At 40.9% G+C, this 15,318-nt stretch overlaps 1 protein-coding gene and 1 pseudogene across 1 annotated transcript; both read right to left on the reverse strand.

Moving 5' to 3' along the window:
• Window positions 1–263: 263 nt before the first annotated feature.
• Window positions 264–8,114, reverse strand: LOC136470827 (protein YABBY 2-like). Its single transcript, XM_066468562.1, has 7 exons — window positions 8,050–8,114; window positions 7,738–7,917; window positions 3,915–4,040; window positions 3,027–3,156; window positions 1,758–1,806; window positions 1,257–1,332; window positions 264–741 (listed from the first exon to the last, which is right to left on the reverse strand). Exons 2-7 carry the CDS (start codon window positions 7,813–7,815, stop codon window positions 628–630), a joined length of 573 nt encoding a protein of 190 aa, XP_066324659.1. The 5' UTR covers window positions 7,816–7,917; window positions 8,050–8,114; the 3' UTR covers window positions 264–627.
• Window positions 8,115–12,809: 4,695 nt separating this feature from the next.
• On the reverse strand, window positions 12,810–13,400 carry LOC136506567 (uncharacterized; annotated as a pseudogene).
• Window positions 13,401–15,318: the final 1,918 nt, after the last annotated feature.

Consider the following 15,318-nt stretch of genomic DNA (forward strand, 5'->3'; position numbering starts at 1 on the left):
CTTATTTGTAGCTATATGTGAGATTTGACTTCTTGGGCTCACATATGGTGTGTATCTGATTTTGTTCTTAAAACCGGGTGCGACACGGCGGAGGAGCCTCGTTGGTGGAATTTTTCTTTTGTTTTTAGACACCAATATCATTGTCGATCGACCAGCAGCGAATGCCAAGGCATCAATGGCTCACTCTTGTTTGTCCACTGCAGGCTTCAAAATCCCATAATGATGCCAGTTTGGAAACCAACAATGTTTGTGTTTTATTTAGTAGTATAAAATCTCTAGTTACATAACAATAGCGGCAACAACAACATATGCTAGTATTTAATAATCCTCTAGACACAATTTTTTTATAATCCTCATAGGATTTTGTAACCCCATGTTCAAACCGGTTTGGATGAAACTACCCCAACCCTGGCATGGTTTTCATCCAACCCGTATAGGGTTTAGGACTACCCGATACGAGGAACTATAATACTTTTGCATTACCATGATTGAACCCTCAAAGGTTGGGCACAGACAAACACTAAAAACATCACACAAAGGACAATTTATTTCAAACAATAATTACATATAATAACATGGCGTGATGATGCTTATTTAGTCTTTGGTGATACTAGGATCATATAGGTCTTAGTAGAGATCTTGGACTTTCTGGGCATGGCCCGTTGCACCGATGGCTTCATCAAGCTTGTTGCTACTTTCATAGGGCCCTAGTCCAAAATGAATGTTTGGAAAATGTGCCCACTGAAATGAAAATACAATTAATATGGATTAAGTTGCATTGGAGGCACTCTATACAATGTTCTAAGGAATTCATATATGCTCTTATTTACCTTAACTAATTCTTTGAAGAAAGAAAATTCATGCATGATGATATGAATAAATTTTGTTGGATAACTAAATGTGTTCTTATTAAGAAAATTGTGGTATCCAGCTTTCACAATATGTTTATGATATAGAGTTAATATAATTCAGGAAAGCATATGGTATGGAGCCTCAAGTAGTTATAGGAGAACAATTAATCACCAAATAAACATTTGATAAGTGCTTTGTGATAATCAAGAAAATCATTGTTCACCATTTTTTTAAAAATCTTGAGATAAATGAGATTGATTTTTAAGACACCTTTATTAATGAAGTCCAATGTCGATTTCCATGCATTTTCCCATCTAATTCATTTTCATGGGATAATTATCCTTACATGCACGCCATATATCTTGAGATACCTGACACTTGTGCTATGCAAACCATGTACTTACATTCTTTGCTGCAGTGCTGAAGGCTTCCCTATGGCTTATGTCCGGGTTGCTTGCTTTAATCCTTTGTATCTCTTCCCTAAGACAATGCATGCACCATTTCAATACTAGTTTATATAAAATTAAATTGTTTGTACTTAGAAATAAACCAAACTACAACATACACCCTTCGTTCCAAACTATAAGTTGTTTTAGTTTGTCCTAACTCAAAGGTTCTTTAACTTTGATCAAGTTTTTGGAAAACAGCATAAGCATCTACAGTACCAAACAAAATTCATTAGATATACAGTGGAATATATTTTGATAAACAGAATTCATTAGATACACTACGAAATATATTTTGATAGTGCATTTATTTGATATTGTATATGCTATGTAACATATATACTTTTCTATAACTTGGTTAAAGTTAGGTAAGTTTGACTTAGGACAAAACTAAAATGGCCTACAATTTAAATCGGAAGGAGTATATAATAGAAATGAAATTAGATCGGTCCAACTCACTTAATGAATCTGTTATATGCTGAAGGAACACGTTGCCTCTTCTCCGGAGCTGTTGTTTATTGCAAATATCAGACACATGAAGTTATTAGGACATACACAAACCACATATACATATTTTACAACACTCTCTTTGTTAAAAAACACTCTAATATAGTTAAATAATAGTTAATACAATTGTGAAGTGTGCTTTACAGACCACATGAAATCTCTTCACGAACACCTCACACCAACCAAGGGAAAACTTAAACATTAGGGAAAACCTTTTGGTGTTATATTAAATTGCTTGTGGTTCCAGAAAAAGAAGAGCTTGCATGAGGTATAGATATATGAATTTGGAATATTTATCAGTTAGTCTTATTTTTCAGAGAAAATTATAAGCACACATTCGTCTATATTTGGTTTATTCACTTTTAGAAACCAGATGTTTTTTAACAACACTTCATAATATGGTTACTAAACTTGATGGTATTAGTTTTACTTGCAAGGACAACAATTCACTTTTGCAGTGTATTTTCATATTTTAAGTTGTGATTTCAATATTAAGAGTCAAAACAAAGCACAAAATAAATAAGCACAACCACGCAGTACACAATGAACTTTGAGGTGATGATGATATATCTAACCTTTTACCTCTGCTTTTTGTCAAAAACGAGATGTAAAAGTGAGACACTCATATGAGTTCATTCTTTTGTTAACTTAATTTCGTGCACATAATCTGAGTTCTTATGTGATGCCATGCCAGTAGGATACAAACTTTCCACATAATGACTAATTTTGTATTGGTTGTATAATTACTAATGGTCAACTATAACTTTTCCACCATTTAATCATGATCTGAAAATTGATGTAGGCTCTATTTATGTTGGGATACTAATAAAGGATGAATTTGCAAGAAATAATTTAAAGAAAAATATAATACTAAAAGGAAAAATTCTTAGTTTTTATAGCCACATCATTATTTCTCTCAAAAAAATCACATTGTGCTTAAGCTTGAAATTTTATAAGTAATGTTTAATTTAGTACTCAATACGGGGCTCTTGATTCTTTTTGGATTCTTCATGATGCATGTGTTTATATATGGTAAAAAAAGGTTTCCTATAAAACTTGCATCCACTCATCGCATGTGCATACAATTTATTTACTCATTAAAAATAATATCTATAGAGGAAACCAATGTTCAGAACTGTTTATTTAGGTAGCAAAAAAAAAAAAACCGGTTCTACATACAAAAAGAGGGCAGTAGCATACACATATCTGAATCAATCTTACCACGCACGTGCAGCATATGATCCAGATCACCTTTCGCTGACAACATCGTTGGCATGCGGTATTTGGAAGACGAAGGTGCATACTCAGGGTAGTTTTCAGTAAAGGTGATATTTTGGACCTTGAAATTCTCCTGCCGCCAATTGAAACAAAATCATGTTATCAATGTGATACTCCTTTTTCAAGTGAAAACTGTGAATAGTGTACTTGCATTATATTTCTTTTCCAGAGCTATATATTGATATGTTGTATGCAGACTTTGATAATCGACCCACCAAGTTTCATGGTAAGGACTGATGTACTTATCTGGTTCCAAAGCATGTGCAAGCTTTAAACTCTTTCATGTACTGAGAAAGCAGTACCGATCAAAATATAATGCTTTAGTGGCCCCGTTCGGCTTACCCAGAAACTGGCTTGTTCGGCTTGTTTTTTCAGCCAGAACAGTGTTTTTCTCTCACAATAATTCAGCCAGAACATTGTTTTTCAGCCAGTTTCAACCAAGTTTCAGCAAGCCGAACGGAGCCGTCTCTACTGTATAAAGTATTGAAACATGACATGACCCATGCATGCACACATTGACATTGTGGCTTTTATCTGCTACCAGCTATATGTAGGTAGGGCAACCTCTCTAGATGTTCGGCATCTCTGAGTACATATATATGCTGTCCTTTAAGAACCGTCTAAATATCTGGCTTGTCTAGCCGTAGACGGTAACAGTAAAAAATGCAGAACAAGCTAGCACAGTACTGACACACAGGTTAGGGGTAACGTTCCTTTAAGAACCGTCTAAATATCTGGCTTGTCTAGAAGAGAAGTCTATTATAGAGTAGTCTTGATATTTCATGCACAGATCATGCAATGCACAGATCACAGGTTGCTATTCATTTCAACCTGTGAGTAGTGATTCTGGACAGGGAGTGATTGGATGAGTCCTCTCAAGTTCACCGACAGCAGGCTAGTGCAGTGCCCACAACGGACTGTCACGATGTTCAGCATGCTGTGACTCGGGACACTGACCTGCAGATTGAGCGATGCAGGAGAAGCAAATCGGTAAGATGGGCGAAGGATAGCAAGTGCTTTCGAAGAAAGAACATCATTATTGTACAAAACTAATAAAAAGACTGCCACTCATATATATTACTAGTAAATTAATTTAAATGGAGAAACTTCAATATATATACTTTCAGAAGAACGAACGAGGAGTAAAATCAGGCATGCTCAGCTCGAACGCCTTCTGCAGATGTATATGATGCGCAAATAGAGCTATATATGTGTAACTGTTGCTTTTCCCTTTTCATAAGATGCTGTATATGATATATGCACAAAGCATCGTGCTGGAACGCCTTCTCTCTTTTCCTTTTTCTGTTACCGCTGCCTGGCTGCTGCCTGCGAAACTGTTGCTCCATGACTTTTATCAGGGCTCTGCTGCTGAGTGCCTGAGCCTGGACAGACCACAACTGGGGCACTCTTTTCCAACGTACAGCACTGGTGTTCATTCCCTTTCCCTTTCCATTTTATTTTCATTATTTCCACACAAACTGTTGGTGCACACTAGTACTCTACTGCCATCCAAACTGAAGAAAACAATAATGCAAGGGCCTACTGCTTTGTTTGATTCCTCTCACGCTGACCCTTTTTTTTGTGCGCACAAACTCCCATAAGGCCTTAAGCTAGAATAAACAAGTGAGCGTATATATATGCCCTACAAATGATTGTGTGTGTACGTGTGCTCTATCACACTTCATATGTTGCACACACATGAGGGGAGTGTCTTGTGATGCCTATACATTGTGTGTGATGTGACGTGTGATCTAGAGAACTCATCATCCATTGGCGTGCAGCTATATATATATATATATATATATATATATATATATATATATATATATTCTGTTCCATGCATGCTCGATCGTCTCTGACACATACACACAAAACACTGAAAGAATATATTTGGACAGAGTTTGGAGATCAGAAAGATGCAAGAGATAGTGACAAGTCATGGAGAAGCCACTTTGGCACGGGCATGCAATATATGCATATATTAGTGGGGTCATGCAGGGGATGCCAACAAGATCGAACAAACTCCTTTTTATCTTTGTCTAGGAGAGAGGGAGACGGCATTGGAGCTTCTTCAGATTTCAGCGAAGGCAAGATCTCTTCCCAAAGATATGATCTCGCTCTTAGTTACAGGTTTGATTGGTTTCCTGTATTTGGCCCCCTTCCGCTTACCCTATATTCGACTTGTTTGGCTTCTTTTTTTCAGCCGGAACAGTGTTTTTCTCTCACAACAATTCAGCAGGAACATTGCTTTTCTACCGGTTTTAGCCAAAATTCTGCCAGACGAACGGGGCCTTTATCTTGTATCTAGGCTTGTGCGTTGTAGTTTGATTATGATTGGTTGCTTGCATCTTACGTAGAATTGCACAGTGCTCAAAGCAGGCCAAATGCTAAACTAGTACGCCATATTGTTTAATGCAAGTTTGCACAAGCCGACATGCACACAAAAATGAGATGTTCTTATCATCCCACCTCTCTAATAGAAACATGATATCTCACCTAGAAATGGAGGTGCATGCATGTAGCGAAATGCGAACAACCGAACAAAATTTCATTAAAAGCGGCTTGCCTATGCAGAAAATTTTGTACGTGGGCTTGGGTTATGCTGCATGGTCAATTCTAATGCAGTCTAAGGCTCATGTAAGTAACTAATCAGACTCAGAGTACATACTGACACTACTAGCATTACACATTTGTGATTGATTGAGTGGTCAGTGTAGGATCTCTACCATTATTATAGATCTTTGGTATTTACGTTGGAGAAAGCAAAACGGCATTCAAGTTACGTTGAAGTGTAGAGAACGTAACGTAACGTGTGAAGATATGATAAACCATTTCATGCAAAAGATCTCAGCATTCATGCCCACCTAGATCCTACTTGACTAGCTATATACTAATATGCTAGAGACAAATATAAATAGTACAGCAAGAAAAATCTGTACTCGTCGATGTATGGATTTCCTGTAACTACAGCAAGAAAGTTTGAATGAATAAGTCAGAAAGAACTTGGTGGTAATGAATAAGCTAGATGGAATTTGGTGATGTTTTAACAGTAGTAAACTTATAGGCAATGTTTACACTGAAATGGTTATGATAGCTATCGATCACCGCCCATCCATGATTCCATGAAGAAAGGCTGACTATGGAAAGAACTGTGTACACTAACTCACAAGGGAACAAAAGTAAAAAAAAAAAAAATGGAAAGTGAAGCTAAACTAAGAATAAATTCTATAAAATTTGCTAGAACTCCTCCTTGGTTCTTTCGAAAACACGTGAATGTTTTAGCAGAGCGGAGTTTTTTTTTCTTGTATTCAGTGTCAATAAGGTTTTGGAATATGATATATATCATAAGCAGCCTAGCAGGAATTAATAAACCAACTAGAAAATCCAGAAAAAAATGTAAAAAAATCATCACAGGACCATGAAACAAAATAAACAAAAGAAAAACAGGAAGTAATGATTTCGATTTTGTATCGAGATGAAGTCACCTGCAGTACACTATATATACTGCTTCTGTATTGTTGTGTTCTTCGTCTATTGTTCCAGTTGATAGTTTTGATCTTCAGAGCACTCTTTCCAATAAATCATGTTCAAACTTCCCTATTGGAAATTTTTTGTTCTCATGAATAAAAAGTTGCAACGCTACAACAGATATTGGCCAATATATTATAGACGCCTTCGCTTTATATGTGAGGAGGAAGAGGAGGGAAAGGCATGGTCTATATATAAAACATAAATAGTTACATATCCATGTTACACACTAAATTTTTTATTGACTTAATGGTTATTATTGCATGCTCTCTTTGTTGCAGTTCAGGTAGGAAAATGCCTAAATCTAACGCTCTATATATTGTGTTTTAAGTTGCAGCTGAAACTAAACCACTGGACTATATGCAAGAACCGGTGCTCGAGAAGCTACATCACATACACCAGGCAAACAAATCTATCATTTGCTATACTTGAGATCTAATAGACCACCACTCAGCAATGACGGTAAATTTCCCAGAAAAAAGTACAGAAGGCGAGAATGCTTGAAAACTTGCGAGTATATATGGAATTACCGAACCATACGAAAGGAAGCACGTACTAGCACCCTGTTGCTCACTAGTTTCGTCTAAGACGGCTAATTAATCATGGTGTTCCCAAGATTTGATCAGAGGAAAAAGGTGCAAGAAGCATCCCAATTTTCAATGTCAGCTGACCTTGACCTTCTCCTCTCATGTCCATGGTGAAGAGAAGTAGTCAAATTCCAAAGGTACTACAAGAGACCAGCTAGCAGCTTCCATTCAAAAAACTGAAACCGATCGAGCTTGAGATCGAGTTGAAAGGGAAAGGAAGAAAATTCAATGGACTCCGGAAAAAAATAAAGATTGAAGAACGACATGAAGGAAGTGATAGATTCAGAAATTTGCTTCAACCTTTACAAAACAATTTAGAGCAAAAGATGAAATCCAGCAAGAGGAACAGCCAAACCGTACAAAATTAACTATGATGCATGCATGCACGCAGCCAATCATTTCATGCATCTCTCCCTTGTAGATCTGCACTTCAGTGGCAAAGGCAGGCGAAGATCTGGGATACTGAAAGAGGGGGCAAACAGAGAGATCATAAGGGAGGGGGGGGGGGGGGGGGGGGGGGGGGGGGGGGGTTAATTTACCGCGAGAATTGTGTTGCAGAAGTTGCAGTACACGTAGCACACGTGCTCCGGCACCGGCGCGATCTGCTGGGCCGACATTCCTTCGGCTCGCCTTGGGTTGTGCAAACAGCTGATGGAGAAGAACGAGAACTAGAGGAAGCAAGCGGGGCGACGATATACGCAGGCACCAAGCGAGGACAACTAATCAAGGAGCAGATCGAGAGATCAGATAGGATTGGACGATATATAGGAGTAGGAAATCAGCAGGGTACAGCCTACATCAACAACTTTGTAAATACAGAGATGTCAAGGTGAGTGGAGAGATTGAACTACCGATTTGTGTGTGTGTGTGAGAGAGAGAGAGAGCGCAGTGGCGCGCAGTGGCTTTTCTGTTCTCTGGCTCATGTGAAGGGGTTGATGTGGCTGCAAAATGCCACAATGAATTGTTGGGGCCTCACTGTACGTGTCTAGAAGGATTCTCTATGTCTGACTACTCAGCAGCCAAATTCGAAACGAATTGTTTTCCTTGGCTGGTCCGAATAATTTCCGTATTACTTACTTTGTTACCCTAGTCCATTAACAAGTGCTCTTCCGAACGCGAGTACAAATGGACAAGTGTTATTAGAACGAAATTCATGGATAAATATAGAACCATGTAGCTAATTATTTGTCTAACATAGAACATTGCTCCTTCAATTCCATTCCAAAATGTAGCTAATTATTTGTCGGGTTCATAAACCTACACTACCGGACTCATTGAGTTTGCCGAGTGCCCGAAACACTCGCCAAAAGACATAAAACACTCGGCAAATGGTTCGTCGAGTGTAACACTCGGCGAACAGCACTCGCCAAAACAGTGACGGCAAAGCCAACTTTGCCGAGTGTCTTTTATCGGGCACTCGGCAGTTGAAACCAAAAAAACCCGAAAAAAATGGGAATTTTTACCAAAGGCCCCCACCGGCCAGCGCCCACCCATCTACGATATTTTTCGCGTGAATTTCATGGCTACGCGGCCGACGCGATTCGAACCCGAGACCTCCCGCTGTGCACGTACCTCCTCTACCACTACACCACACACTCACTTGTGTCTGGATTTCGTTTTAGTTCCCAATATATTATACTAAACCGAGTGTAAATTGCATGTTTGAGGCCCTAAACGAATTCAAATAAAAAAAGTTGTAAACTATAAAGTTTCATAACTTTTCGAGATCTACACTTTTAGTTTAGGAAGTTTTCCCATCCGAGGTCGTTTACAAAATTTGAATTTTAAAATTTTGAAATTCAAACACAGTTTTGCATGATAAGATGTTTTCTAATCAAAAAGTTGTAAACTACAAAGTTTCATAACTTTTCGAGATCTACACTTTTAGTTTAGGAAGTTTTTCCATCCGAGGTCGTTTACAAAATTTGAATTTTAAAATTTTGAAATTCAAACACAGTTTTGCATGACAAAATGTTTTCAAATCAAAAAGTTGTCAACTACAATGTTTCATAACTTTTCGAGATCTACAGAGTTTATTTTGGTTGTTTTTTTCATCCGAGGTCATTTGAAAAGTTCGAATTTTAAAATTTTGAAATTCAAACGCAGTTTTGCATGACAAGATGTTTTCAAATCAAAAAGTTGCCAATTACAAAGTTTCATAACTTTTCGAGATCTACAAAGTTTATTTTGGTTGTTTAGTCATCTGTTCATCCGACATGGTCGTTCTAACATTGTTCACAAATCTTATATATCTCTCTTGTAGTTTCATAAACTACAAGAGAGAGATGTTAGATTTGTGAACAAATTTATTTTCACTTTGTCGTATGAAGAAAAGACCAAAATAAACATTGTACATCTTGATGAGTTATACAACTTTGTAGTTGAAAACTTTTTCATTTGAATTAATTTACTGCTTTAAAATGTGCTTTGAAATTTTATTTGCCGAGTGTCAAAAAAATAACACTCGGCAAAGAAGCTCTTTGCCGAGTGTAAAAAAAACACTCGGCAAAGAAGCTCTTTGCCGAGTGTCAAAAAAACACTCGGTAAAGAGACTCTTTGCCGAGTGTTAAAAAAACACTCGGCAAAGGGCCTCTTGCCGAGTGTCAAAAAAAAACACTCGACAAAGGCGTCTTTGCCGAGTGCCTGAAAAATAACACTCGGCAAACCACCTGGCACTCGGCAAAGAGCCGGTCTCCGGTAGTGCTACGTCCCAAATAGACCCGCTTCCCTGCAATACTTGGCCCAGCAGGCAGCACAGCGACAACGCGCGTCTGGGCACTACCGGATTCAGCTTCTTTGCCGAGTGCCTCAGGCACTCGGCAAAGGCCGATATACACTCGGCAAAGAGCGCTCAGTAAACAGTTTATCGGCAAAGATCTCTTTACCGAGTGCACTTTATCGGGCACTCGGCAAAGCCTTTGCCGAGTGCTAATCTGACACTCAGCAAAGAAAAGTCGCCGTGACGGCGAGCGCCAACATGATGGCGGCTTTGCCGAGTGTCAAGGTCAAGCACTCAGCAAAGGTCGCCGCTTTGCCGAGCGCCGTTGACTCAGACACTCGGCAAAGGTGGCCATTGCGCCGAGTGCCACCGGCAAGACACTCGGCAAAGGTAGCCTATTTGCCGAGTGTCCTGTCAAGACACTCGGCAAACAGGAGACCTTTTCCGAGTGCCTGGCCCGTGGCACTCAGTAAATCTGTGATGTTTGCCGAGTGCAATGGCCTTTGCACTCGGCAAAGCATGTTCCCAGATAGTCACTTTGCCGAGTGTCATGGCCATTACACTCGGCAAAGTGACTGAAAACAACCTTTTTTATTTGTTTTTTATATCTTATCCACCACATATATATCACAAACGTCACATGTCTCACAATATATCATAAATAAGTTCATAAGTAATCCAAGTGCTCTATCATCTACAACCACAATTGCAAATAGAAGTACCATTAACAACCATAAGAATCTTAACCAGATGGCCAATGAGACTGATTTGGTGAAGGATTTGCTGAAGCATGAGGATCGTTCGATGCCGCCGTTTGATTCTGCACAAAGGAGAAGAGATTGCTTGTGTGAGACAAGATAAATATATACCATACATGAATAAAACTTTCATACTCCACTAGGTTTGACCGTAAGCATGAACATACAAACTAAAACATTTATATTCACAGGAGTAGAATAGTGAGGAGGTGGAGCGAATAGCCAAGGTGGCGGAACTACACCCGTAGCGGTGCCAAGACTTTGCATGTACTGAAGAATCTCCGCCATCCTCCGCTGCTTCGCGGCGCCAAGGCTGAGGTTCGATTCATTTTCGCCAGCATTGTAATGAGGGGTTGGATTATGCACGCTAGGGAGGTTGTCACCATAGTATGTTGTTGTGAAGTTCGCCACCTCCTCCAGAATGTATGCCTCTGCAATGGAAGCCTCGATTTTACATTTATTCTACATTTCTTTCGAAGAACCTTTAGACATCTCTTGATTGGATAGCACCAACGGCCCTGCACGGGCCCCCCATTCGTGCCTCATATGGGAGGTGCAAAATCAAATGCTGCATCGGATTGAAGAAGCCGGGTGGAAAGATCTTCTCTAACTTATAGAGCAACACAGGTGCCATTCTTTCTAAGTCAGCAATCATGGTCCGAGATAACTCCTTGGCACAAAGCTGGCGAAAGAAATAGCTCAACTCTGCCAGCACTAGCCAGACATGCTCAGGGACATAGCCTCGAACCATCGCTAGAAGAAACCGCTCAATCCATATGTGGTAGTCATGACTCTTCATCCCTAAGACTCGCATAGTAGATAAGTTCACTCTCCTCCTCAGATTAGCTGCATACCCATTAGGGAACACTAACGTCTAGATCTATTCTAGTACTTCCCTCCTTTGGGGCTTGCTCAAGACAAAATCGGCCTTAGGCCTTCTCCATATCTTGCCACGACTAGGAGGCTTCATATGTTGGTTTGATCTATCGCATAACGTTGCCAGATCCACTCTAGCCTTAATGTTGTCCTTTGACTTGTCAGAAATGTCCATGATTGTTGCCCAAAGTGCCTCGGTGACATTCTTTTCAGTGTGCATTACATCAATGTTATGTGGAAGGAGAAGGTCATCAAAATAGGGGAGCCAAGTCAAGCCCAACCTATGAGTCCATATATGTTGCTCACCATATCCCACAAAACCACCTTCTGGATTGACCACGAGACCATCTATCTGTTCATGAACCACGACACCAGTCATTATCGGTGGTGCAGAGTCTGTCACTACGACACCTTTCGTAAAATTCTTGATGTCTCATCTGAATGCATGGTCAATTGGGAGGAATTGCCAATGTTTGTCGAATGATGAATACTTGCCACCCTTCTGCAACCAAATGAACCTTAGACCTTCCTTGCATACTGGGCATGGGAACTTCCTGTGAACACATCAGGCGTAGAATATCCCATACGCCAGGAAGTCATGCAGGGAGTAGTAGTACCAAACATGCATTTTGAAGTTTTTCTTTGTAGCTCGGTCGTATGTCCATACCCCTTTCTCCTAAGCACGGACCAATTGATCAATCACAGGCTCCATGAACACACCCATATTATTCCTCGGGTGTCCAGGAATTATCAATGACAAGAATACATTCTATCGTTGAAAGCATATGCCGGGGCGGAGATTAAGGGGGATAACGAACACGGACCAACATGTGTATGGGGCAGCCATCATTCCATAAGGATTGAACTCATCTGTTGCCAGCGCAACACGTACATTACGAGCCTCTTTAGCTTTCTCGTGATGAATGCCATCAAAGTGGGTCCATGCTTCACCATCGGATGCATGTACCATCCTATCAGGATTGTATCATTTGCCATTTTTATGCCATGTCATCTGTTTTGTGGATTCCTTGGTCATGTATAGCCATTGGATCCTCCATATGAATGGAAGGTGTCGTAGGATTGTCACAGGAATGTGAAGCTGCCTCTTCTGGCCATCACCAGAATCTACCTCCAAGAACCTAGAGGATTTACACTTTGGACAGTACTTTGCTTCCACGTATTCTTTCCTAAATAGGATGCACCCCTTCGGGCAAGCATGTATATGCTCATACGACATCTTAAGTGCATGAAGGAGTTTCTGTGACTCATGCATGCTCTTTGGCAGAAGGTGACCCTTTAGAAGCAGGCTGCCAATAACTGTCAACATACCATCGAAGGCGTCTCGACTTAGGCTATACTGGGACTTTAACGCCATTATGCGTCCAATGGCATCTAGCTGAGAAACCTTTGTTTGGCTATGAAGAGGTTTCTGTGCCGTGGCAAACATGTCATAGAACGCCTTTGCGGTTGCCTCTGGCTCCTCCTCTGTACGTCCTTCAGCGAACTGTGCCTCGTGATAGTCATTTAACATGTCTGCTACCTCGACATTAGCATCATAATCCTCGACGCATGGTCTCACCATCTCCTCTCTCATACGATCGGCTTCACCATGGTAGACCCACCGAGTATAGTCTGCCGTAAATCCATTCTTCCAAAGATGTTCCCCCATGACCTTCTTCATTTGTCTTTTCCTGTTTGCACATTTGCTGCAGGGACAACAAATTTTACTCGCTCCTTTAGCAGCCACGCCAAATGCCCATTCCAAGAAAGCATCGGTCTTGTCGATCTATTCATTGGTGACCTGACCCTGACTTGCGTGGCCCATGTACATCCACTCATGGTCCTCCATCCTCTAACATTTATAGCGGCGAGTAATATAAATATCAATTGCATCTACACGACGTTCCTACTATCTAATAGGTGAGGATAGGTCCTAATCCCACGCGAGGATCCATAGATAAGGTTAGTTTCCATGCTCTACTCCTATCCAAGATAGAATTTTGGTAGCACATCGCCGCTATTCTCCAAATACACGTCCTGTCAGGGAGAGTGTGTATCTGGAGAACAACATGGAGATGATGCTGAAAATCTATCTCGGATCGGAGCAGACCATGGAAACTAACCCCACCTACGCATTCACGGGCTGTCCAAAAACATGGATAATTCAAAACATATATGATTTTAGATATGGAAATATCTACATATTTCCAACTGTATCTCTTTCGAACGGGAGACGCCTAACTGGGTTACATGATCTACAACCATGATACGAAAAGAGGGGTTATACCTAGGGTGGCAGTGGAGTCAGGCTAGCGGGGCCGTGGTGGGTCGGTGTAGTGGTGAGGCGACGTGGTGCAGGCAGACCCACAGCGGCGGGGAAGGCGATCGGGGTCGCCGAGGTACTCCGACTCCGCTCCGACGGGCTCTTCTCTGCAAAAAAAAGAAACATAAAACTGTCAATACAAAATTTTGGCAGCACCTCTCCTGCACGGTGAGGTTTCCAAAACCTGCAAGAAAACCAACGGCACGATGGCCGACATGCACATATATATGAATGACATGTTGGCCGACGTGGACAAGATTATATCCAAACACATATATATAACAATGTCACAACCACTCCTATGACTCCTACGACTACCACCACTACTACTCTACCACTACTACTACCGCAACTACTAGTAATACTACGATGATGACGATGGCAGGGCATACCTACTGGGCGCCGTAGGGCGGTGGTGGTGAAGGGGCCAGGGCGCCGGTGGACAAGGCGATGGCGGGGGAAGCGCCGGGGACGTGGCAATGGCGGCTGGGGCGCCTCCTCCTCCTTCTTTCTCCTTCCTCTTCTTCTTCCTCCTTCTCTTCCTCCTTCTTCCTCCTCTCCTCTCCTCCTCCTCTCCTCCTCCTCCTCCGGTGGCGCGGCGCGAGCGCGGGCGAGGGCGGGGGCAGTGCTGGCACGGTCAGCGTGCGTGTGTGCGTGCGTGCGATGTGTATGGGCCGGCTGGGCTGTCGGGGTTAAATCCCTCCTTTGCCGAGTGCCCCTGATCTGGCACTTGGTAAAGTATTTTTTTTAATTCTCTGTCGAGTGCACCTAGGCTGGCACTCGGCAAAGAGTTTTTTTTTTAAAAAAAATTCTTTGCCGAGTGCCCACGATCTGACACTCAGCAAAGTATTTTTTTTTATTTTTTTAAAAATTCTTTGCCGAGTGCCATCCGGCCTGGCACTCGGCAAAGAGGGGTATTTTATTTTTTTTAAATTCTTTGCCGAGTGCCAGTCGTCCTGGCACTCGGCAAAGAGGCTTCTTTGCCGAGCGCCAAACTTAGACACTCGGCAAACTGTTTTTATTTTTTTTCTTCCTGTCCCCAAACTTTTTCTACAGTCCTCATAGAATATCTGGTACTCCATGTTCCAATGTGGCACATTTCTCTGACTTTTTCTATATTTCTTTAATTTATTTCATTTAATTGAATTTTTTGGATAATTCAAATTATAACTGCTAGTCATTCGAATAATGAAAAAATGAATGGAAAAATGATATTCATGTTATTTAGTATAATGTGAGACCGTATCCAGGAATAGACCACCAATTTCGAACATCTTGTTCATGAAACATGACCACGAACTTGCGATCGAGTTGTTTTTAAATTCTATAAAAGCAAACGAAGTCCTAAAATCATGAAACTTGTCAAGATGTCATGATATCATATGTGGAGGCTGTGATAAAAATTTGAGAAGGTTTCGCGCAAGTTGTCACATACGATGCTTGC

Source organism: Miscanthus floridulus, chromosome 1, assembly GCF_019320115.1.
Source record: "Miscanthus floridulus cultivar M001 chromosome 1, ASM1932011v1, whole genome shotgun sequence".
NCBI lineage: Eukaryota > Viridiplantae > Streptophyta > Magnoliopsida > Poales > Poaceae > Miscanthus > Miscanthus floridulus.

Excerpts from the sequence above, each read along its gene's own strand:
- LOC136470827 (XM_066468562.1), bottom strand. The coding sequence starts at position 7,815 with ATGTCGGCCCAGCAGATCGCGCCGGTGCCGGAGCACGTGTGCTACGTG. Across the intron at positions 3,157-3,914 it reads TCCAGAATCACTACTCACAG|GAGAATTTCAAGGTCCAAAA; the intron begins GTTGAAATGAAT and ends AATTGGCGGCAG. Across the intron at positions 1,807-3,026 it reads TCATATGCTGCACGTGCGTG|CTCCGGAGAAGAGGCAACGT; the intron begins GTAAGATTGATT and ends AATAAACAACAG.